General features: G+C 50.2%; 1 protein-coding gene and 2 long non-coding RNA genes across 5 annotated transcripts in view; 2 read left to right on the forward strand and 1 right to left on the reverse strand.

Annotated features, from left to right (window-relative positions):
- The window catches only part of LOC127464529 (maestro heat-like repeat-containing protein family member 1), a gene marked incomplete at its 3' end in the record, with an annotated part of 63,176 nt that extends 41,953 nt beyond the window's left edge, over positions 1 to 21,223 (forward strand). The window contains exons 19-26 of the mRNA XM_051774856.1: positions 793 to 934; positions 5,283 to 5,335; positions 8,597 to 8,704; positions 8,886 to 9,005; positions 10,445 to 10,567; positions 13,796 to 13,942; positions 14,043 to 14,069; positions 21,101 to 21,223. Coding sequence (XP_051630816.1) covers positions 793 to 934; positions 5,283 to 5,335; positions 8,597 to 8,704; positions 8,886 to 9,005; positions 10,445 to 10,567; positions 13,796 to 13,942; positions 14,043 to 14,069; positions 21,101 to 21,223 — 843 coding nt within the window. The remainder of the gene's footprint in view (positions 1 to 792; positions 935 to 5,282; positions 5,336 to 8,596; positions 8,705 to 8,885; positions 9,006 to 10,444; positions 10,568 to 13,795; positions 13,943 to 14,042; positions 14,070 to 21,100) is intronic.
- LOC127464525 (uncharacterized) lies at positions 6,220 to 8,150 on the forward strand. Of its 2 annotated transcripts, none has more exons than XR_007901424.1 (3): positions 6,220 to 6,351; positions 7,144 to 7,227; positions 8,105 to 8,150. It is a non-coding gene; the product is annotated as an uncharacterized LOC127464525 (long non-coding RNA). The 2 variants fall into 2 exon arrangements; XR_007901423.1 differs by lacking the exon at positions 8,105 to 8,150 and adding an exon at positions 7,312 to 7,357.
- Positions 15,132 to 16,803, reverse strand: LOC127464527 (uncharacterized). 2 transcript variants are annotated; one of them, XR_007901427.1, is made up of 4 exons: positions 16,777 to 16,803; positions 16,610 to 16,681; positions 15,433 to 15,556; positions 15,132 to 15,237 (listed from the first exon to the last, which is right to left on the reverse strand). It is a non-coding gene; the product is annotated as an uncharacterized LOC127464527 (long non-coding RNA). The 2 variants fall into 2 exon arrangements; XR_007901426.1 differs by lacking the exon at positions 15,132 to 15,237 and having other exon boundaries at positions 15,323 to 15,556.
- Positions 21,224 to 21,608: the final 385 nt, after the last annotated feature.

Below are 21,608 nucleotides of genomic sequence, written 5' to 3' on the forward strand. Positions count from 1 at the left end.
GCAACCCAAACTACTCTGATATTCCATGGAGCATCCCTGGGAGTGTCCAAGGCCAGGTGGGATCAGCCTGGGATGGTGGGAGGTGTCCCTGGTTGGAACCAGGTGATCCTTAAAGTCCCCTCCAACCCAAACCACTCTGATATTCCATGGGGCATCCCTGGGAGTGTCCAAGGCCAGGTTGGATGGGGCTTGGGAGTAACCTGGGACAGGGGAAGCTGTCCCTGCCCATGGCAGGGGGTTGGAACCAGGTGATCCTTAAAGTCCCCTGCAACCCAAACCACTGTGATATTCCATGGGGCATCCCTGGGAGTGCCCAAGGCCAAGCTGGAAGGGGTTTTGGAGCAACCTGGGACAGGGGAAGCTGTCCCTGCCCAGGGGGCTGGAACCAGGTGATCCTTAAAGTCCTCTCTGACCCAAACCACTCTGTGCTTCCCTGGGGCATCCCTGGGGGTGTCCAAGGCCAGGTTGGATCACCCTGGGATGGTGGGAGGTGTCCCTGGTTGGAACCAGGTGATCCTTAAAATCCCTTCCGACCCAAACCACTGTGATATTCCATGGGGCATCCCTGGGAGTGCCCAAGGCCAAGCTGGAAGGGGTTTTGGAGCAGCCTGGGACAGGGGAAGCTGTCCCTGCCCACGAGCCGACGGGACAAGACGCTCTTTGCGCTCCCTCCCGACCCAAACCATTCGATGATTCCACGACTTCCACTCCTGTGTTTTGTCCCACATTTCCCTGCTGAGCTGGATGTGCCTTTCCCAGCACTGACCCCTTGTCCCATGTCCCCTTTTCCAGGTGGTCTCCTCCCAGCCCTACGTGGGGGACGGCCGGGGCGCGGCCGCGCTGCGCCTGCTGCACGTGCTGCGCTGCAGCGTCCACCCCGCCCTGGAGCAGCTCTGGAACAAGGGCATCCCCCTCCTGGTGGAGCACCTGGAAGGTGAGGAAGGGAGGGGCTTCTCCTGGGGTCACCTTCTCAAGAATCAGAGAATCAGAGAGTCAGAGAATCACGGAATCAGAGAATCACAGAATCACAGTCAGAGAATCACAGTGATAGAATCAGAGAATCACAGAATCAGAGAATCAGAGAATCACAGAATCAGAGAATCACAGACTCACAGAATCAGAGAATCACAGTCACAGAATCACAGTCACAGAATCACAGTCACAGAATCACAGAATGAGAATCACAGTCACAGAATCACAGAATCATAGTCAGAGAATCAGAGAATCAGAGAATCACAGACTCAAACTCTCAGAATCACAGAATCAGAGAATCACAGACTCACAGAATCACAATCACAGAATCATAGAATCACAGTCATAGAATCATAGAATCAGAGAATCACAGAATCACAGAATCACAGAATTACAGAGTCACAGAATCACGGAATCACAGAATCAGAGAATCAGAGAATCAGAGTCATAGAATCAGAGAATCATAGAATCAGAGAATCAGAGAATCACAGAATCAGAATCACAGTCATAGAATCACAGAATCAGAGAATCATAGAATCAGAGAATCATAGAATCACAGAATCACAGAACACAGAATTACAGAATCACAGAATCACAGTCACAGAATCAGAGAATCACAGTCATAGAATCACAGACTCACAGAATCACAGAATCACAGTCATAGAATCACAGAATCAGAGAATCACAGACTCACAGAATCACAATCACAGAATCATAGAATCACAGTCATAGAATCAGAGAATCAGAGAATCACAGAATCACAGAATCAGAATCACAGTCACAGAATCACAGAATCAGAGAACCACAGAATCAGAGATCACAGAATCACAGAATCAGAGAATCACAGAATCACAGAATTAGAGAATCACAGACTCACAGAATCACAAAATCACAGAATCACAGAATCAGTCATAGAATCACAGACTCACAGACTCACAGACTCAGAATCACAGTCATAGAATCACAGAATTAGAGAATCAGTATCACAGAATCAGAGAATCAGAGAATCACAGAATCACAGAATCAGAGACTCACAAAATCACAGAATCAGAGCATCACAGAATCACAGAATCAGTCACAGAATCATAGAATCACAGAATCACAGTCATAGAATCAGAGAATCAGAGAATCAGTCATGGAATCACAGAATCAGAGAATCAGAGAATCACAGTCATAGAATCACAGACTCACAGACTCACGGAATCACAGACTCACAGACTCAGACTCACAGACTCACAGACGCACAGAATCACAGAATCACAGTCATAGAATCAGAGAATCACAGTCAGAGAATCATAGAATCAGAGAATCACAGAATCAGAGAATCACAGAATCACAGTCAGAGAATCAGAGAATCAGAGAACCAGAGAATCACAGAATCATGGAATCGTAGCATCACAGAATCACAGACTCACAGAATCACAAACTCACAGACTCACAGAATCAGAGAATCACAGTCACAGACTCACAGACTCACAGTCATAGAATCACAGACACAGAATCACAGAATCAGAGAATCACATTCAGAGAATCACAGAATCAGAGAATCACAGAATCACAGACTCACAATCACAGAATCACAGACTCACAATCACAGAATCAGAGAATCACAGTCACAAAATCACAGAATCACAGAATCACAGAACCACAGAATCAGAGAATCCCAGAATCAGCTGGGTTGGGAGGGACCTCCGAGACCATCCAGTCCAACCCTTGATCCAACCCCGCCGTGGTTCCCAGCCCATGGCACTGATGCCACGTCCAGTCTGTCCTTAAACACCTCCAGGGATGGAGAATCCACCCCTTCCCTGGGCAGCCCATTCCAAGGGCTGAGCACCCTCTCTGCAAAGAAATTCTTCCTGATATCCAACCTAACCCTCCCCTGGCACAGCTCCAGACCCAGCCCTCTTGTCTTGCTGATGGGAAAAGAGACCAACCCCCCCCTGGCTCCCCCCTCCTGTCAGGGAGTTGCAGAGAGTGAGGAGGTCTCCCCTGAGCCTCCTCCTCTCCAGGCTGAGCCCCCCCAGCTCCCTCAGCCTCTCCTCATGGGAATTGTGCTCCAGTCCCTTCCCCAGCCTCGTTGCTCTCCTCTGGCCCTGCTCCAGCTCCTCCATGTCCTTCCTGAGCTGAGGGCCCAGAGCTGGACACAGCACTCCAGGGGTGGCCTCACCAGCGCTGAGTCCAGGGGCAGAATCACTTCCCTGGCCCTGTTGGCCACCCTGTTCCTGAGCCAGGCCAGGATCCATTGGCCCTCTTGTCCCCCTGGGCACACTCTGGCTCCTGTTCAGCTCCCTGCCCATCCCAAATCCCAGCTCCCTTCCTGCCTGGCTGCTCTCCAGCCCCTCTGGCCCCAGGGGTTGTTGTGGCCAAAGGGCAGGACCCGGCCCTTGGCCTGGTTGAACCTCATCCCCTTGGAATCAGCCCATGGATCCAACCCATCCAGGTCCCTCTGCAGAGCCCTCCTGCCCTCCAGCTGATGGACACTCCCCCCCAGCTCGGTGTCACCTGCAAATTTGCTGCTGATGGTTCACTCAATCCCCTCATCCAGATCATCAATAAAGACATTAAACAGGACTGGGCCCAATTCTGATCCCTGGGGACACCCCTGGGGATGGATCCCAGCTGGATGCAGCTCCATCCCCACCCCTGATCCATAAGGACACCCCTGGGGATGGATCCCAGCTGGATGCAGCTCCAGCCCCACCCCTGATCCATAAGGACACCCCTGGGGATGGATCCCAGCTGGATGCAGCTCCATCCCCACCCCTGATCCCTGGGGACACCCCTGGGGATGGATCCCAGCTGGATGCAGCTCCAGCCCCACCCCTGATCCCTGGGGACACCCCTGGGGATGGATCCCAGCTGGAAGCAGCTCCATCCCCACCCCTGATCCATAAGGACACCCCTGGGGATGGATCCCAGCTGGAAGCAGCTCCATCCCCACCCCTGATCCATAAGGACACCCCTGGGGATGGATCCCAGCTGGATGCAGCTCCATCCCCACCACTCTCCAGGCCCACCCTCAGCCAGTTCCTGACCCAGCTCGACTCAACATGCCCAAATTCCTGGAAGTTTCTGGGAATAACGAGGAGAACTCCCCATGTCCTGGTGGCCCTCGGTGGTTCAAAGCTCCCTGAGGAGCCTTTTCCCTGTTTTAATAAGGAATTTAATCCCCCTGGTCCCCCCAATTCAGTCCTGAGGGGTGGGGGGCAGGACAGGGAACATTTGAGGGCTGGTTTGTCCCTGCTGTGGGATGGATGGAAACTGGAGTCACCCCGGGATGGGCTGGGCTGGGAGGGACCTTCGAGGTCGTGGAGGAACTGGGTGATCCTCAAGGTCCCTTTCAGCCCAAGCCATTCCATGACTCCAGGATCATCCACTCCCACCCCCTGCCACGGGCAGGGACACCTCCCACCATCCCAGGGGGATCCAACCTGCCCTGGGACACTCCCAGGGATCCAGGGGCAGCCACAGCTCCTCTGGGAATTCCATCCCAGCCCCTCCCCACCCTCCCAGCCAGGAATCCCTTCCCAATATCCCGTGGAAACCTCCCCTTTTCCAGTTTGAAGCCATTCCCTGTGTCCCGTGACCAGGAACATCCCAAGGAAGGACCAAGTGTGAGCTCAGAGGGTGGAAAAGGATTCCCAGGCCTGGCCTAACCCCTGATCCCAGTATCCCAAATTTCCAGGGGGATATTCCTTGATTTCCTCCTCCTTCCTGAAGTCCTGTTGCCTGAGCTGCAGGAGTTGGGGTGGGATTGCAGGAATTGGGGTGGGATTGAAGGAGTTTGGGATTGCAGGAATTGGGGTGGGATTGCAGGAGTTGGGGTGGGATTGCAGGAGTGGGGTGGGATTGCAGGAGTTGGGGTGGGATTGCAGGAGTTGGGGTGGGATTGCAGGAGTTGGGGTGGGATTGCAGGAGTTGGGGTGGGATTGCAGCAGTGACATCCATTCCCACCCCCTGCCACGGGCAGGGACACCTCCCACCATCCCAGGGGGATCCAACCTGCCCTGGGACACTCCCAGGGATCCAGGGGCAGCCACAGCTCCTCTGGGAATTCCATCCCAGCCCCTCCCCACCCTCCCAGCCAGGAATCCCTTCCCACTATCCCCCCTAACCCTGGGAAGCCATTCCCTGGGTGCTGTCCCTCCAGCCCTTGTCCCCAGTCCCTCTCCAGCTCTCCTGGAGCCCCTCCAGGCCCTGGAAGGGGCTCCAAGGTCTCCCTGGATCCTTCCCTTCTCCAGGGGAACATTCCCAGCTCTCCCAGCCTGGCTCCAGTGTAACCAGTATCCCACTGTGCTCTCTCCTAGAGAACACAGAGAAGTCCCTGGCCCAGCAGGAATGGGAGGAGAAGCTGCTGCAGGTGAGGGTCCCTGGGATGGGAGGGATGGGGGGAGGCCAGGGGGGACAGGTTTTCCCTGGATTTTGGCTCTTGGAAAAGGAGATTCGGGTCAGCACGGGGCGGGACGGGCAATTCCAGCTGGGAAAGTTAAAACCAGGAATCCCAGGAGCTTCTCCTGCTTGACTGGGGAGAGAATCCAAAGGTCCATCAGCTTTCCAAGGGATCCAGGGTGAGAATCCAAAGGTCCAGGAGCTTTCCATGAGACATCCAGTGTGAGAATCCAAAGGTCCAGGAGTTTTCCAAGACATCCAGGGTGAGAATCCAAAGGTCCAGGAGCTTTCCAAGACATCCAGGGTGAGAATCCAAAGGTCCAGGAGTTTTCCAAGACATCCAGGGTGAAAATCCAAAGGTCCAGGAGTTTTCCATGAGACATCCAGGGTGAGAATCCAAAGGTCCAGGAGTTTTCCAAGGGATTCAGGATGAGAATCCAAAGGTCCAGGAGTTTTCCAAGGAATCCAGGGTGAGAATCCAAAGGTCCAGGAGTTTTCCATGAGACATCCAGGGTGAGAATCCAAAGGTCCAGGAGTTTTCCAAGGGATTCCTGGTGAGAATCCAAAGGTCCAGGAGTTTTCCAAGACATCCAGGGTGAGAATCCAAAGGTCCAGGAGTTTTCCAAGTGATCCAGGGTGAGAATCCAAAGGTCCAGGAGTTTTCCATGAGACATCCAGGGTGAGAATCCAAAGGTCCAGGAGTTTTCCAAGAGACATCCAGGGTGAGAATCCAAAGGTCCAGCAGTTTTCCATGGGGATCCAGCTTGAAAATCCAAAGGTCCAGGAGTTTTCCATGAGACATCCAGGGTGAGAATCCAAAGGTCCAGGAGTTTTCCAAGACATCCAGGGTGAGAATCCAAAGGTCCAGGAGCTTTCCAAGACATCCAGGGTGAGAATCCAAAGGTCCAGGAGTTTTCCATGAGACATCCAGGGTGAGAATCCAAAGGTCCAGGAGCTTTCCAAGGGATCCAGGGTGAGAATCCAAAGGTCCAGGAGCTTTCCATGGGGATCCAGGGTGAGAATCCAAAGGTCCAGGAGCTTTCCAAGACATCCAGGGTGAGAATCCAAAGGTCCAGGAGTTTTCCAAGACATCCAGGGTGAGAATCCAAAGGTCCAGGAGCTTTCCAAGGAATCCAGGGTGAGAATCCAAAGGTCCAGGAGCTTTCCATGAGACATCCAGGGTGAGAATCCAAAGGTCCAGGAGCTTTCCATGAGACATCCAGGGTGAGAATCCAAAGGTCCAGGAGTTTTCCATGGGGATCCAGGGTGAGAATCCAAAGGTCCAGGAGTTTTCCAAGGAATTCAGGGTGAGAATCCAAAGGTCCAGGAGCTTTCCAAGGAATTCAGGGTGAGAATCCAAAGGTCCAGGAGTTTTCCATGAGACATCCAGGGTGAGAATCCAAAGGTCCAGGAGTTTTCCATGAGACATCCAGGGTGAGAATCCAAAGGTCCAGGAGCTTTCCAAGACATCCAGGGTGAGAATCCAAAGGTCCAGGAGCTTTCCATGGGGATCCAGGGTGAGAATCCAAAGGTCCAGGAGTTTTCCATGAGACATCCAGGGTGAGAATCCAAAGGTCCAGGAGCTTTCCAAGGAATCCAGGGTGAGAATCCAAAGGTTCAGGAGTTTTCCAAGGGATCCAGGGTGAGAATCCAAAGGTCCAGGAGTTTTCCAAGGGATCCAGCTTGAAAATCCAGAGGTCCAGGAGCTTTCCAAGACATCCAGTGTGAGAATCCAAAGGTCCAGGAGTTTTCCAAGACATCCAGGGTGAGAATCCAAAGGTCCAGGAGCTTTCCAAGACATCCAGGGTGAGAATCCAAAGGTCCAGGAGTTTTCCATGAGACATCCAGGGTGAGAATCCAAAGGTCCAGCAGTTTTCCATGAGACATCCAGGGTGAGAATCCAAAGGTCCAGGAGCTTTCCAAGACATCCAGGGTGAGAATCCAAAGGTCCAGGAGCTTTCCATGGGGATCCAGGGTGAGAATCCAAAGGTCCAGGAGCTTTCCAAGGGATCCAGGGTGAGAATCCAAAGGCCCAGGAGTTTTCCATGGGGATCCAAGGTGAGAATCCAAAGGTCCAGGAGCTTTCCAAGGAATCCAGGGTGAGAATCCAAAGGTCCAGGAGTTTTCCAAGACATCCAGGGTGAGAATCCAAAGGTCCAGGAGTTTTCCATGAGACATCCAGGGTGAGAATCCAAAGGTCCAGGAGTTTTCCATGAGACATCCAGGGTGAGAATCCAAAGGTCCAGGAGTTTTCCAAGGGATTCAGGATGAGAATCCAAAGGTCCATCAGCTTTCCAAGACATCCAGGGTGAGAATCCAAAGGTCCAGGAGTTTTCCAAGGAATCCAGGGTGAGAATCCAAAGGTTCAGGAGCTTTCCAAGGGATTCCTGGTGAGAATCCAAAGGTCCAGGAGTTTTCCATGAGACATCCAGGGTGAGAATCCAAAGGTCCAGGAGTTTTCCATGAGACATCCAGGGTGAGAATCCAAAGGTCCAGGAGCTTTCCAAGGGATCCTGGGTGAGAATCCAAAGGTCCAGGAGTTTTCCAAGGAATTCAGGGTGAGAATCCAAAGGTCCAGGAGCTTTCCAAGGAATTCAGGGTGAGAATCCAAAGGTCCAGGAGTTTTCCATGAGACATCCAGGGTGAGAATCCAAAGGTCCAGGAGTTTTCCATGAGACATCCAGGGTGAGAATCCAAAGGTCCAGGAGCTTTCCAAGACATCCAGGGTGAGAATCCAAAGGTCCAGGAGCTTTCCATGGGGATCCAGGGTGAGAATCCAAAGGTCCAGGAGCTTTCCAAGGGATCCAGGGTGAGAATCCAAAGGTCCAGGAGTTTTCCATGGGGATCCAAGGTGAGAATCCAAAGGTCCAGGAACTTTCCAGGACATCCAGGGTGAGAATCCAAAGGTCCAGCAGCTTTCCCTGGGGCTGTGGGAGTCTGTGGTGCCAGGAGCTGGGTTTTTTTGGGATGCTGGGGTTTTTTTGGGATGCTGAGGGTTTTTTTGGGATGCTGTGGTTTTTTTTGGGATGCTGAGGGTTTTTTTGGGATGCTGAGGGTTTTTTTGGGATGCTGTGGTTTTTTTTGGGATGCTGAGGGTTTTTTTGGGATGCTGGGGTTTTTTTTGGGATTCTGGGGGTTTTTTTGGGATGCTGGGGTTTTTTTTGGGATGCTGGGGGTTTTTTTGGGATGCTGGGGGTTTTTTTGGGATGCTGAGGGGTTTTTTGGGATGCAGTTCCTGCAGGACAGCCTGGCAGCCGTGCCGGACAACGCCTGGAGCTGCCCCTTGGTGACCGAGATGTGCCGCCAGCTGAGCTGCTACAACGGCTCCCACCTGGAAAAGGTGAGGCTTGGGAAGGCCCTGGGAGGGGCAAATCCAGCTGGGAATGAAGTTGGGAGGCCAGGAGGACCACCAGGAAGGGAATGCTGGACGTGGAATGTCGCCCTGAGGCTTTTCCTGGTCAGACCCACCTCGTGGCACCTACAGGGGGTCCCAAAGGGTCCCATTCCCATTGGTTTTCCAGAATTTCCTGTATAAATGCATTGGGACCACGCTGGGAGCCTGTGCCAGCAAGGAGCTGGTGCAGAAGCAGCTCCAGGAGCTCCTGGAGACGGCCAGGTACCAGGAGGAGGCCGAGAGGGAGGTGAGGAATCAGTGCCACACGTGCCAGGTGGGACGTGGAGGGTGGTCCTGCCACGCCGGGCTCTCCCTCCAGGGGGAGGTTTATTTGGGATCTTGGGAAAAATCCCTGCTGGGAAGGGCTGCCCAGCCCTGGATCCCCATCCCTGGGGGGGATGGAGCATCCCTGGGGAGGTGGCACTTGGGGACACGGGCAGGGCTGGGTGTCCTGAGGTGACCATCCCGGTGGGATTGGGAAGGAAAGAGGGATCATGGAGGGGCTGGAGCGTGTCCAGGGATGGGAACGGGGCTGGGAAGGGTCTGGAGAACTCCTGAGGGAGCTGGGGGGGCTCAGCCTGGAGAAAAGGGGGGGATCAGAGGGAATCCAGGGGGACAGGGGGGTGGATCCAGGTGGGATCGGGCTCTGCTCCCAGGGAACAGGGACAGGACGAGGGGAAACGGCCCCAAGCTGGGCCAGGGGAGGTTTATTTGGGATCTTGGGGAAAAATCCCTGCTGGGAAGGGCTGCCCAGCCCTGGATCCCCATCCCTGGGGGATGGAGCATCCCTGGGGAGGGGGCACTTGGGGACATGGGCAGGGCTGGGTGGGCTCGGGGGGATTTTCCAAGCTGAGCCATTCCCTGTCCCGTGATCCAGTTTGGCACCTCTCTGGGCAGCCTGTTTTGGGTGTCCCACCACCCTCAGCACGAAAAACTCCTTTTCTCTGGCCTGAATCTCCCCTTTTTCCAAGTTTAAACCCGTCATCCCTTTTCCTGTCCCTGCTAAAAGCGTGGAATTCTGGGATGGTTCGGGTGGGAAGGGACTTTAAAAGCCTCATCCCACCCCCTGCCACGGGCAGGGACACCTCCCACCATCCCAGGGGGATCCAACCTGCCCTGGGACACTCCCAGGGATCCAGGGGCAGCCACAGCTCCTCTGGGAATTCCATCCCAGCCCCTCCCCACCCTCCCAGCCAGGAATCCCTTCCCACTCTCCCCCCTAACCCTGGGAAGCCATTCCCTGGGTGCTGTCCCTCCAGCCCTTGTCCCCAGTCCCTCTCCAGCTCTCCTGGAGCCCCTCCAGGCCCTGGAAGGGGCTCCAAGGTCTCCCTGGATCCTTCCCCTTCTCCAGGGGAACATTCCCAGCTCTCCCTTTTGCCCATTCCCAGCTCTCCCCCCTCAGCTGCTCTTCCTGGCTCTGCTCCAGCTCATCCCATTCCATCTGGGGCCTCTCCTGGATAAACTGTTTATGGATTCCCAGCCCAGCAGGACCTGCCCATCCCACCCCATTCCCACCTTCCCACTGGGAGCTGTGCCTGTCTCTCCACATCCCACCCTGTCACGGTGTCCTTGTGCCCGGAATTCCCTCGGGAATTAAAGCCATTAACGGGCTCTGGGAGGGTCAGCTGGGGCTGCCCAATTAATTGGGCTGTTAATGAGGGTTTTTTTCCCCCCTCCTTCCCTCAGGGACTGGCTTCCTGCTTCGGGATCTGTGCCATGAATCACCTGGAGGAGACCTTGGCCAAGCTGGAGGACTTTGTGAGGTCTGACGTGTTCAAGAAATCCGTGGGGCTCTTCAGCATCTTCAAGGTGAGAGCCGAGGGGGATCCTGCTGGGATGGGGACCCTCCGGCCCTGGGAAGGGAGCTGGAGTGGGAAATAAGGGCTGGGATCATGAGGGAAGGGATCCTCAGGGATGGATCATGAGGGGAGGGATCATCAGGGATGGGATTATCAGGGATGGTTCCTCAGGGATGGATCCTCAGGGATGGGATCATCAGGGATGGCATCATGAGGGAAGGGATCCTGAGGGATGGATCCTCAGGGATGGATCATGAGGGATGGGATTATCAGGGATGGGATGATCAGGGATGGATCATGAAGGATGGATCCTCAGGGATGGATCATCAGGGATGGATCATGAGGGAAGGAATCCTGAGGGATGGATCCTCAGGGATGGATCATCAGGAGTGGATCCTCAGGGATGGATCATGAGGGATGGGATCCTCAGGGATGGGATTATCAGGGATGGATCATGAGGGCTGGGATTATCAGGGATGGATCATCAGGGATGGGATCCTGAGGGATGGATCCTCAGGAGTGGGATCCTCAGGGATGGATCTTCAGGGATGGATCCTCAGGGATGGATCCTCAGGGATGGATCATCAGGGATGGGATCATCAGGGATGGATCATGAGGGATGGGATTATCATGGATGGATCATCAGGGATGGGATCATGAGGGATGGATCATGAGGGATGGGATCATGAGGGATGGGATCATGAGGGATGGATCATGAAGGGTGGGATCATGAGGGATGGGATCCTCAGGAGTGGGATCCTCAGGGATGGATCTTCAGGGATGGATCGTCAGGGATGGATCCTCAGGGATGGATCCTCAGGGATGGATCATCAGGGATGGGATTATCAAGGATGGATCATGAGGGATGGATCATGAGGGATGGATCATGAGAGATGGATCCTGAGGGATGGGATTATCAGGGATGAGATCATGAGGGATGGATCCTCAGGGATGGATCATCAGGGATGAGATAATCAGGGATGGGATTATCAGGGATGGATTATCAGGGATGGATCATCAGGGATGGATCATGAGGGATGGGATCTTCAGGGGTGGGATCCTCAGGGATGGATCCTCAGGGATGGGAACATGAGGGGATGGATCCTCAGGGATAGGATTATCAGGGCTGGGATCATAAGGGAAGGAATCCTGAGGGATGGATCACCCTCCTATGTCACAGTTCAGTGATGGGTGTGAGCACAGGAACACCCTCCTATCCCACAGTTCCATGATTTTTATATGTATATATATTTATTTGTACATATGATTTTTATATGTATATATTTTTATACATATATATGATTTTTATATGTATATATTTTTACACGTATATACGATTTTTATACGTATATATTTTTACATGTACATATGATTTTTATATGTATATATTTTTATACGTATTTATGATTTTTACATGTATATATGATTTTTATATGTATATTTTTATACGTATGTATGTATTTTTACACGTATATGTATATATTTTTATATATATATATGATTTTTATATGTATATATTTTTACACGTATATATGATTTTTATATGTATATATTTTTATACGTATATATGATTTTTTATACGTAGATATGATTTTTATATGAATATATTTTTATACGTACATATGATTTTTATCTGAAAAATCAGTCTGAGTAACTGCTCAGAGACTTTTTAATCTTTAAGCAGCCAGGTATTTGTTTATTCAATGTTGGGAGCCAGCCAGCTCACGCTGGCCAAACTTGCTCCAAGGCTTCACACAAAATCAGCATTTTTATACAATCTTCAGCTGTGATTAAATGCATATTCAAGTGATTACAACATCTATCTATGCATATTATTAATAGGCAGAGTATAGGTGGAGCTCAGGCGGGGCTTGGGGCAGTGTTTCTCTTGGCCCTCAGTCCTGAGGGTACTTCCACTCTTCCTCCATGGCTCTGGGGGCTTCAACTCATCTTCCTCAGCTTGACCTTCCTTCTCTTCCATTCTTCTTGACCCACTCACTGAAGCTTGGAGAAAGCCCTGGCTCCCGGCCTATTTCTTCTATTCAAAGGTCTACCTGATCCTACTGCATTTCTAATTTATCACCTCTAGGCCTATTACATGTTCTTGTACTATTCTCTTAAGCTTTGGTCCAGTAAAGTAGAACAGAACGAGCACAGCTCGTTTAGGATGTTGGTAACTCGTTAACAGGCCCAAATTTCTTAGTTAACTCTTTTGGGCTTGGCCTCCTGTTTCACCCCCCCCTCCAAAACCTCAGGGAGAAGAGGGAAAAAACAACCAATAAAACCGAAACGAGAGAGAGACAGCTAAAGCGATATATATAAATATATTTACACTTATATTACAGTTATATACAACTGAAATATATATACAGTTTCACAAGGGAAGAGGAAGGGGGAAGGGAAAAGGAACAAAACCAAAATAAAATATATATATATATATATATATATATCCCGATCAGTAGCCCAATATCTAGCAACTAAAAGAAATTAGCAAAAAACTATCTTACTACTCTCCTTTGGACAACGGAGAGTCGCGCTGGAATGACCGCCGGCAACCTCTGTCTTCCAAGGTCAACAAGGCTTTACCAGGCCTCACTAGGCCTCACTACACCTCACTAGGCCTTACCAGGCCTCACTAGGCCTCACCAGGCCTCACTAGGCCTTACCAGGCCTCACTAGGCCTCACTAGGCCTTACCAGGCCTCACTAGGCCTCACCAGGCCTCACCAGGCCTCACCAGGCCTCACTAGGCCTCACTAGGCCTTACCAGGCCTCACTAGGCCTTACCAGGCCTCATTAGGCCTCACTACACCTCACTAGGCCTTACCAGGCCTCACTAGGCCTCACCAGGCCTTACCAGGCCTCACTCCCCAACCCGACAGACTCAACAACAGGGAAACCTGCACCTCCAGAGCTGCCGGAAGGAAAGAGGGGCAAAAACCTCTCCTCCTTTCTTCTTATAGCCCAGCTTATGTAAAAATCGTAGGGAACACCGGGTAAATCTGGGCCCTTCCTTGGTTACAAACCGGTCACCAAGGAAGGCCCAGACCAAACTACCACAATGTATATGTGATTTCGAGCAGAAGCGAACAAGACGAGGGGTGGTTGGCCCTCCAGGGAACGCTGCCCTGGCACCCATCACCTCTGACTCTCGGGGGGGGCCAATTTCAACCCATGACACCACGTTTCCTCCGGGTGCCGACATCTCCAACCTGCTTCCCTCTTTCCCATCCCCTCAGGACCGGAGTGACACGGAGGTGGAGAAGATCAAGAGCACCCTCATCCTGTGCTACGGGCACGTGGCCGCAGCCGCGCCCCGCGAGCTCATCCTGCCCCGCGTCGAGGCCGACATCCTGAGGAACATCTTCCAGTACTTCCACACCAAGGTGAGCTCCCTCCTTTTCTGGGAGCAGCCAGGAGCGGATCCCTGGATGGATCCTGTGTGTTCCTGTGTCCCTAACAGTGTTTTTTCCCCCACTTGTTCAGGTTCTGGGGATAAAAGTAGAGACCAAGGTACAGCGTGAGTGAGTGAGAGGCGCTTGCTCTGCTCTGCTCTTCCCTGGCTCCTCTCTCTCTCTCTCTCTCTGCCTCTTCCTGGTGGGATTGGGAAAGACCTTCCTGGTGGGAGTGGGAAAGAACTTCCTGGTGGGATTGGGAAAGACTTGGTTTTTACACACTGGGATCTTTGCTTAAGTGATCCCAAAAACTCCCAGCAGAGAAGGATTGGGAAAGAACTTCCTGGAGGGATTGGAAAGACCTTCCTGGTGGGATTGGGAAAGAACTTCCTGGTGGGATTGGAAAGACCTTCCTGGTGGGATTGGAAAGACCTTCCTGGTGGGATTGGGAAAGAACTTCCTGGTGGGATTGGGAAAGAACTTCCTGGTGGGATTGGGAAAGAACTTCATGGTGGTCCCATAACCCCCAGCAGAGAGGGATTGGGAAGGAACTTCCTGGTGGGATTGGGAAAGAATTTCCTGGTGGGATTGGGAAAGAATTTCCTGGTGGGATTGGGAAAGAACTTCCTGATGGGATTGGGAAAGAATTTCCTGGTGGGATTGGGAAAGACCTTCCTGGTGGGATTGGGAAAGAACTTCCTGGAGGGATTGGGAAAGAACTTCCTGGTGGGAGTGGGAAAGAACTTCCTGGTGGGATTGGGAAAGACTTGGTTTTTCCACACTGGGATCGTTGCTTAAGTGATCCCAAAAACTCCCAGCAGAGAAGTATTGGGAAAGAACTTCCTGGAGGGATTGGAAAGACCTTCCTGGTGGGATTGGGAAAGAACTTCCTGGTGGGATTGGAAAGACCTTCCTGGTGGGATTGGGAAAGAACTTCCTGGTGGGATTGGGAAAGAACTTCATGGTGGTCCCATAACCCCCAGCAGAGAGGGATTGGGAAGGAACTTCCTGGTGGGATTGGGAAAGAACTTCCTGGTGGGATTGGGAAAGAACTTCCTGGTGGGATTGGGAAAGAATTTCCTGGTGGGATTGGGAAAGAACTTCCTGGTGGGAGTGGGAAAGAACTTCCTGGTGGGATTGGGAAAGAACTTCCTGGTGGTCCCAAAACTCCCAGCAGAGAGGGATTGGGAAGGAACTTCCTGGTGGGATTGGGAGGAGCTGCTCCTCACCCTGGGGCTTCCCAGGTTTTTTCCCTGCTGGGATTGTTCCCTAAGTGATCCCAAAAACTCCCAGCAGAGAAGGGATTGGGAAAGAACTTCCTGATGGGATTGGGAAAGAACTTCCTGGTGGGATTGGGAAAAACCTTCCTGGTGGGATTGGGAAAGAACTTCCTGGTGGGATCTGGGGGAAGCTACTGCTCCTCACCCTGGGATTCTCAGGTTTTTTCCCTGCTGGGTTCGTTCCCTAAGTGGTCCCAAAACTCCCAGCAGGGAAGGGATTGGGAAAGAACTTCCTGGTGGGATTGGGAAAGAACTTCCTGGTGGGATTGGGAAAGAACTTCCTGGTGGGATTGGGAAAGAATTTCTTGGTGGGATTGGGAAAGACCTTCCTGGTGGGAGTGGGAAAGAAGTTCCTGGTGGGATTGGGAAAGAAGTTCCTGGTGGGATTGGGAAAGAACTTCCTGGTGGGATTGGGAAAGAATTTCCTGGTGGGATTGGGAAAGAACTTCCTGGTGGGATTGGGAAAGAACTTCCTGGTGGGATTGGGAAAGACTTGGTTTTTCCACACTGGGATCGTTGCTTAAGTGATCCCAAAAACTCCCAGCAGAGAAGTATTGGGAAAGAACTTCCTGGAGGGATTGGGAAAGAACTTCCTGGTGGGATTGGAAAGACCTTCCTGGTGGGATTGGAAAGACCTTCCTGGTGGGATTGGAAAGACCTTCCTGGTGGGATTGGGAAAGAACTTCCTGGTGGGATTGGGAAAGAACTTCATGGTGGTCCCATAACCCCCAGCAGAGAGGGATTGGGAAGGAACTTCCTGGTGGGATTGGGAAAGAATTTCCTGGTGGGATTGGGAAAGAATTTCCTGGTGGGATTGGGAAAGAATTTCCTGGTGGGATTGGGAAAGAACTTCCTGGTGGGAGTGGGAAAGAACTTCCTGGTGGGATTGGGAAAGACCTTCCTGGTGGTCCCAAAACTCCCAGCAGAGAGGGATTGGGAAGGAACTTCCTGGTGGGATTGGGAGGAGCTGCTCCTCACCCTGGGGCTTCCCAGGTTTTTTCCCTGCTGGGATTGTTCCCTAAGTGATCCCAAAAACTCCCAGCAGAGAAAGGATTGGGAAAGACCTTCCTGATGGGATTGGGAAAGAACTTCCTGGTGGGATTGGGAAAGAACTTCCTGGTGGGATCTGGGGGAAGCTACTGCTCCTCACCCTGGGATTCTCAGGTTTTTTCCCTGCTGGGTTCGTTCCCTAAGTGGTCCCAAAACTCCCAGCAGGGAAGGGATTGGGAAAGAACTTCCTGGTGGGATTGGGAAAGAACTTCCTGGTGGGATTGGGAAAGAATTTCTTGGTGGGATTGGGAAAGACCTTCCTGGTGGGAGTGGGAAAGAAGTTCCTGGTGGGATTGGGAAAGAAGTTCCTGGTGGGATTGGGAAAGACCTTCCTGGTGGGATTGGGAAAGAACTTCCTGGTGGGATTGGGAAAGAACTTCCTGGTGGGATTGGGAAAGAACTTCCTGGTGGGATTGGGAAAGACTTGGTTTTTCCACACTGGGATGGTTCCCTAAGTGATCCCAAAACTCCCAGGAGAGAAGGATTGGGAAAGACTTTCCTGGTGGGATTGGGAAAGAACTTCCTGGTGGTCCCAAAACTCCCAGCAGAGAGGGATTGGGAAAGAACTTCCTGGTGGGACTGGGGGGAGCTGCTGCTCCTCACCCCTGGGATTCTCAGATTTTTTCCCTGCTGGGATCGTTTCCTAAGCAGTCCCAAAAGTCCCAGCACAGAGAAGGATTGGGAAAGAATTTCCTGGAGGGATTGGGAAAGAACTTCCTGTTGGGATTGGGAAAGAATTTCCTGGTGGGATTGGGAAAGAATTTCCTGGTGGGAGTGGGAAAGAACTTGCTGGTGGGATTGGGAAAGAACTTCCTGGTGGGATTGGGAAAGAACTTCCTGGTGGTCCCAAAACTCCCAGGAGAGAGGGATTGGGAAAGACCTTCCTGGTGGGATTGGGGGGAGCTGGAGGAGCTGCTGCTCCTCACCCCAGGCTTGGTTTTTCCACACTGGGATCGTTCCCTAAGTGATCCCAAAACTCCCAGGAGAGAGGGATTGGGAAAGAACTTCCTGGAGGGATTGGGAAAGAACTTCCTGGTGGGATTGAGAAAGACCTTCCTGGTGGGATTGGGAAAGAACTTCCTGGTGGGATTGAGAAAGACCTTCCTGGTGGGATTGGGAAAGACCTTCCTGGTGGGATTGGGAAAGAACTTCCTGGTGGGATTGGGAAAGACTTGGTTTTTCCACACTGGGATGGTTCCCTAAGTGATCCCAAAAACTCCCAGGAGAGAAGGATTGGGAAAGAACTTCCTGGTGGGATTGGGAAAGAACTTCCTGGTGGGACTGGGAAAGAACTTCCTGGTGGGATTGGGAAAGACCTTCCTGGTGGGATTGGGGGGAGCTGGAGGATCATATTATATTATTTTTTTATTTTTTAATTTTACTTTTCGTTTGACTTTCAGTCTTTATTTATCTCCATAGCCCTGTTTGTATTTTATTTGTATTTCTTTTTTATTTTTCTTCCCTTTTTTTTTAATTTTTCTTCTGGTTTTTGTTTTTCTTCTGGGTTTTGTTTTTTATTTTTCTTCTGGTTTTAATTTTATTCTGGTTTTTCTTTTTATTTTCTTCTGGTTTTTGTTTTTCTTCTGGTTTTTGTTATTCTTCTTTTCGTTTTTGTTTTTCTTCATTTTGTTTTTAATTTTCTTGTTTTTGTTTTTTTTCTTTTTTTTATTTTCCTTCTTGTTTTTATTTTTCTTCTTCTTTTTATTTTTCTTCTTTTTATTTCTCTTCTTGTTTTTGTTTTCCTTCTTGTTTTTATTTTTCTTCTTTTTATTTTTCTTCTTCTTTTTATTTTTCTTCTCTTTATTTTTCTTCTCTTTATTTTTCTTCCCATTTCTATTTTATTTTTCTTCTTGTTTTTATTTTCCTTCTTGTTTTTATTTTCCTTCTTCTTTTTATTTTCCTTCTTCTTTTTATTTTTCTTCTTCCTTTTATTTTTCTTCTTCCTTTTATTTTTCTTCTTTTTATTTTTCTTCTTCTTTTTATTTTTCTTCTTCTTTTTATTTTTCTTCTTCTTTTTATTTTATTTTCCTTCTTGTTTTTATTTTTCTTCTTCTTTTTATTTTTCTTCTTCTTTTTATTTTTCTTCTTCTTTTTATTTTATTTTCCTTCTTGTTTTTATTTTTCTTCTTCTTTTTATTTTTCTTCTTTTTATTTTTCTTCTTCTTTTTATTTTTCATTCCTTATCCCAATCTTTATTTTTCATTTATTCTTTATTCCCATTTTAACATTTTTTATTCCTTTTTAACCCCTTTTTTCCCCATCCATTATATTTAATTTCCAACCCCATTTCCATTTCCATTTAAGTCCCTTCCTGTTCATATTCCCACTTTAATTAATCTACTTTTTGGGCTTTTTTGGGGCTCCACCAACGCTCCCCTGCACTAACAATTCCCAGAGCTGGGATCTAACCCCTGGAATTATTATTATTATTATTATTATTATTATTATTATTATTATTATTATTATTATTATTATTATTGTTATTGTTATTATTATTACTTTTTTGTTGATACGATTAATTATTCATTATTATTCTTTATTATTATTTATTATTATTTATTACTATTATACATTACATTATTTATTTTAATTAATTAAACTAAATATTCAATTATATATTTATAATTATATAATTAAATATATAATAAATATTATAAATTATGGTATTATAAAACAAATATTATTATTATTATAACATATAACTATTATAATGCAATATTATGACAATATATTTTTATATATTGTTATAATATAATAATAATAGTGATAGTAACAGTAAAAGTAATAATAATATAATAGCAGCAATAACAATAATAACAACCATTATTTTAATTTCGATAATTTACACTTCATTTCCATAATTTTATAATATTTACTCAATATAATATAATATAATGTAATATAATATAATATAATTATTATTAAATAATAAAATTACTAATTCTAATTCTAATTAAACTATAAATTAATACTTTAATAATTCTTAATAAATTATTAAGAAATAATTATTAGCCTATTTATAATAATCATTAAATAATAAAATTGCTATTCTGATTCTTATTACACTATAAATATAAATATATGCTTTGATAAGTATTAATAAATTATTAATAAATAACTCACAGTATATTTATAAGAATTATTAAATAAAATTATTAATTATAATTCTTATCAAACTGTAAATACTTTGATAAGTATTATTCATAAATAATAATCTATTTATAATAACTCTTAAATAATAAAATTACTAATTCTAATTCTTAATCTATAAATTAATACTTTAATAATTATTAATAAATCATTGATAGTTCATAGTGTATTTATAATAATTATTAAATAATAAAATTACTAATTCTAATTCTTGTTAAATTAATAAATATTAAATTAATAAATTAATTAATACTTTTATAATTCCGAATAAATGACGAATAAATAATTAATGGCCAATTAATAATAATAATGAATAATTAAATGCCAAAAAAAATTACCCCCACACCTCCTGGAAAGTTGGGATGGGTCCGGGAAGGGGGTGTCCCCGTTGCCATGGCAACCATGGGGATGGATCCGGGGGTGTCCCCGTTGCCATGGCGACCGTGGGGCTGGATCCAGGGAATCCCTGTTGCCATGGCAACCGTGGGGATGGTTCCGGGTGTCCCCGTTGCCATGGCGACCGTGGGGCTGGATCCAGGGAATCCCCATTGCCATGTGGATGGGTCCAGGGGGTCCCAATTGCCATGGCGACCGCGGGGCCGGTTCCGGGTGTCCCCGTTGCCATGGTGACGGTTCCGGTTGGGTGTCCCCGTTGCCATGGTGACGGTTCCGGGTGTCCCCGTTGCCATGGTGACCGCGGGGCCGGTTCCGGTTCCGGTTGTCCCCGTTGCCATGGGTTCCGGGTGTCCCCGTTGCCATGGTGAACGCAGTTCCGGTTCTGGGTGTCCCCGTTGCCATGGCGACGTTTCTGGTTGGGTGTCCCCGTTGCCATGGCGACCATGGGGCCGGTTGGGTGTCCCCGTTGCCATGGCGACAGCGGGCCCGGTTCCGGTTGTCCCCGTTGCCATGGCGACTGCGGGGCCGGTTCCGGTTGTCCCCGTTGCCATGGCGACCGCGGGAAGGTTCCGGTTCCGGGTGTCCCCGTTGCCATGGCGACGGTTCCGGTTCCGGGTGTCCCCGTTGCCATGGCGAATTTTCCGGGGTGTCCCTGTTGCCATGGCGACCGCGGGCCTTTTCCGGTTCCGGGTGTCCCGGTTGCCATGGTTCCGGTTCCGGGTGTCCCCGTTGCCATAGCGACGGTTCCGGTTGTCCCCGTTGCCATGGCGACCGCGGGGCCGGTTCCGGTTGGGTGTCCCCGTTGCCATGGTGGGGCCGGTTCCGGTTGGGTGTCCCCGTTGCCATGGCGACCGCTGGCCGGTTCCGGTTCCGGGTGTCCCCGTTGCCATGGCGACCGCTGGCCGGTTCCGGTTCTGGGTGTCCCCGTTGCCATGGTTCCGGTTGGGCGTCCCCGTTGCCATGGCGCCGGTTCCGGTTGTCCCCGTTGCCATGGTGACCGCGGGCCGTTTCCGGTTCCGGGGTGTCCCCGTTACCATGGCGACGGTTCCGGGTGTCCCCGTTGCCATGGTGGGGCCGGTTCCGGTTGGGTGTCCCCGTTGCCATGGCGACCGCTGGCCGGTTCCGGTTCCGGGTGTCCCCGTTGCCATGGCGACCGCTGGCCGGTTCCGGTTCTGGGTGTCCCCGTTGCCATGGTTCCGGTTCCGGTTGGGTGTCCCCGTTGCCATGGCGCCGGTTCCGGTTGTCCCCGTTGCCATGGTGGCCGTCCCCGCAGGACCTGACGCTGAAGCTGTGCCTGATCCGCAGCCTGGCCATGCTGTGCCAGGCCGTGGCCCGCGGGAAGGGCCCGCCCGGCTTCGTCCTCGCCCGCAAGGCAGAGCTCGTCGCCCACATGGTGGTGAGGGAGGCCCGGGGGGCGCTGGGGGGGAGCACTGGGGGGCACTGGAGGGCACTGGGAGGGTCCTGGAGGGCACTGGGGGGCACTGGGGGGGTCCTGGGGGGCACTGGAGGGCACTGGGAGTGTCCTGGGGGACACTGGGGGGGTCCTGAGAGGCACTGGGAGGGTCCTGGAGAGCTTTGAGGAGTCCTGGAGGACACTGGGAGGGCTCTGAGGGGTCCTGGGGGGCACTGGGAGGGGTCCTGGGGGGCACTGGAAGGCACTGGGAGGGTCCTGGAGGACACTGGGAGGGTCCTGGAGTGCACTGGGGGGCATTGGGAGGGCAATGGGGGGCATTGGGAGGGTCCTGGGGGGCACTGGAGGGGTCCTGGGGGGCGCTGGAGGG

This window comes from Manacus candei, unplaced genomic scaffold (genome assembly GCF_025592945.1).
Source record: "Manacus candei isolate 608988 ecotype Guabito, Panama unplaced genomic scaffold, ASM2559294v1 h1tg000231l, whole genome shotgun sequence".
Taxonomy (NCBI): Eukaryota; Metazoa; Chordata; class Aves; order Passeriformes; family Pipridae; genus Manacus; species Manacus candei.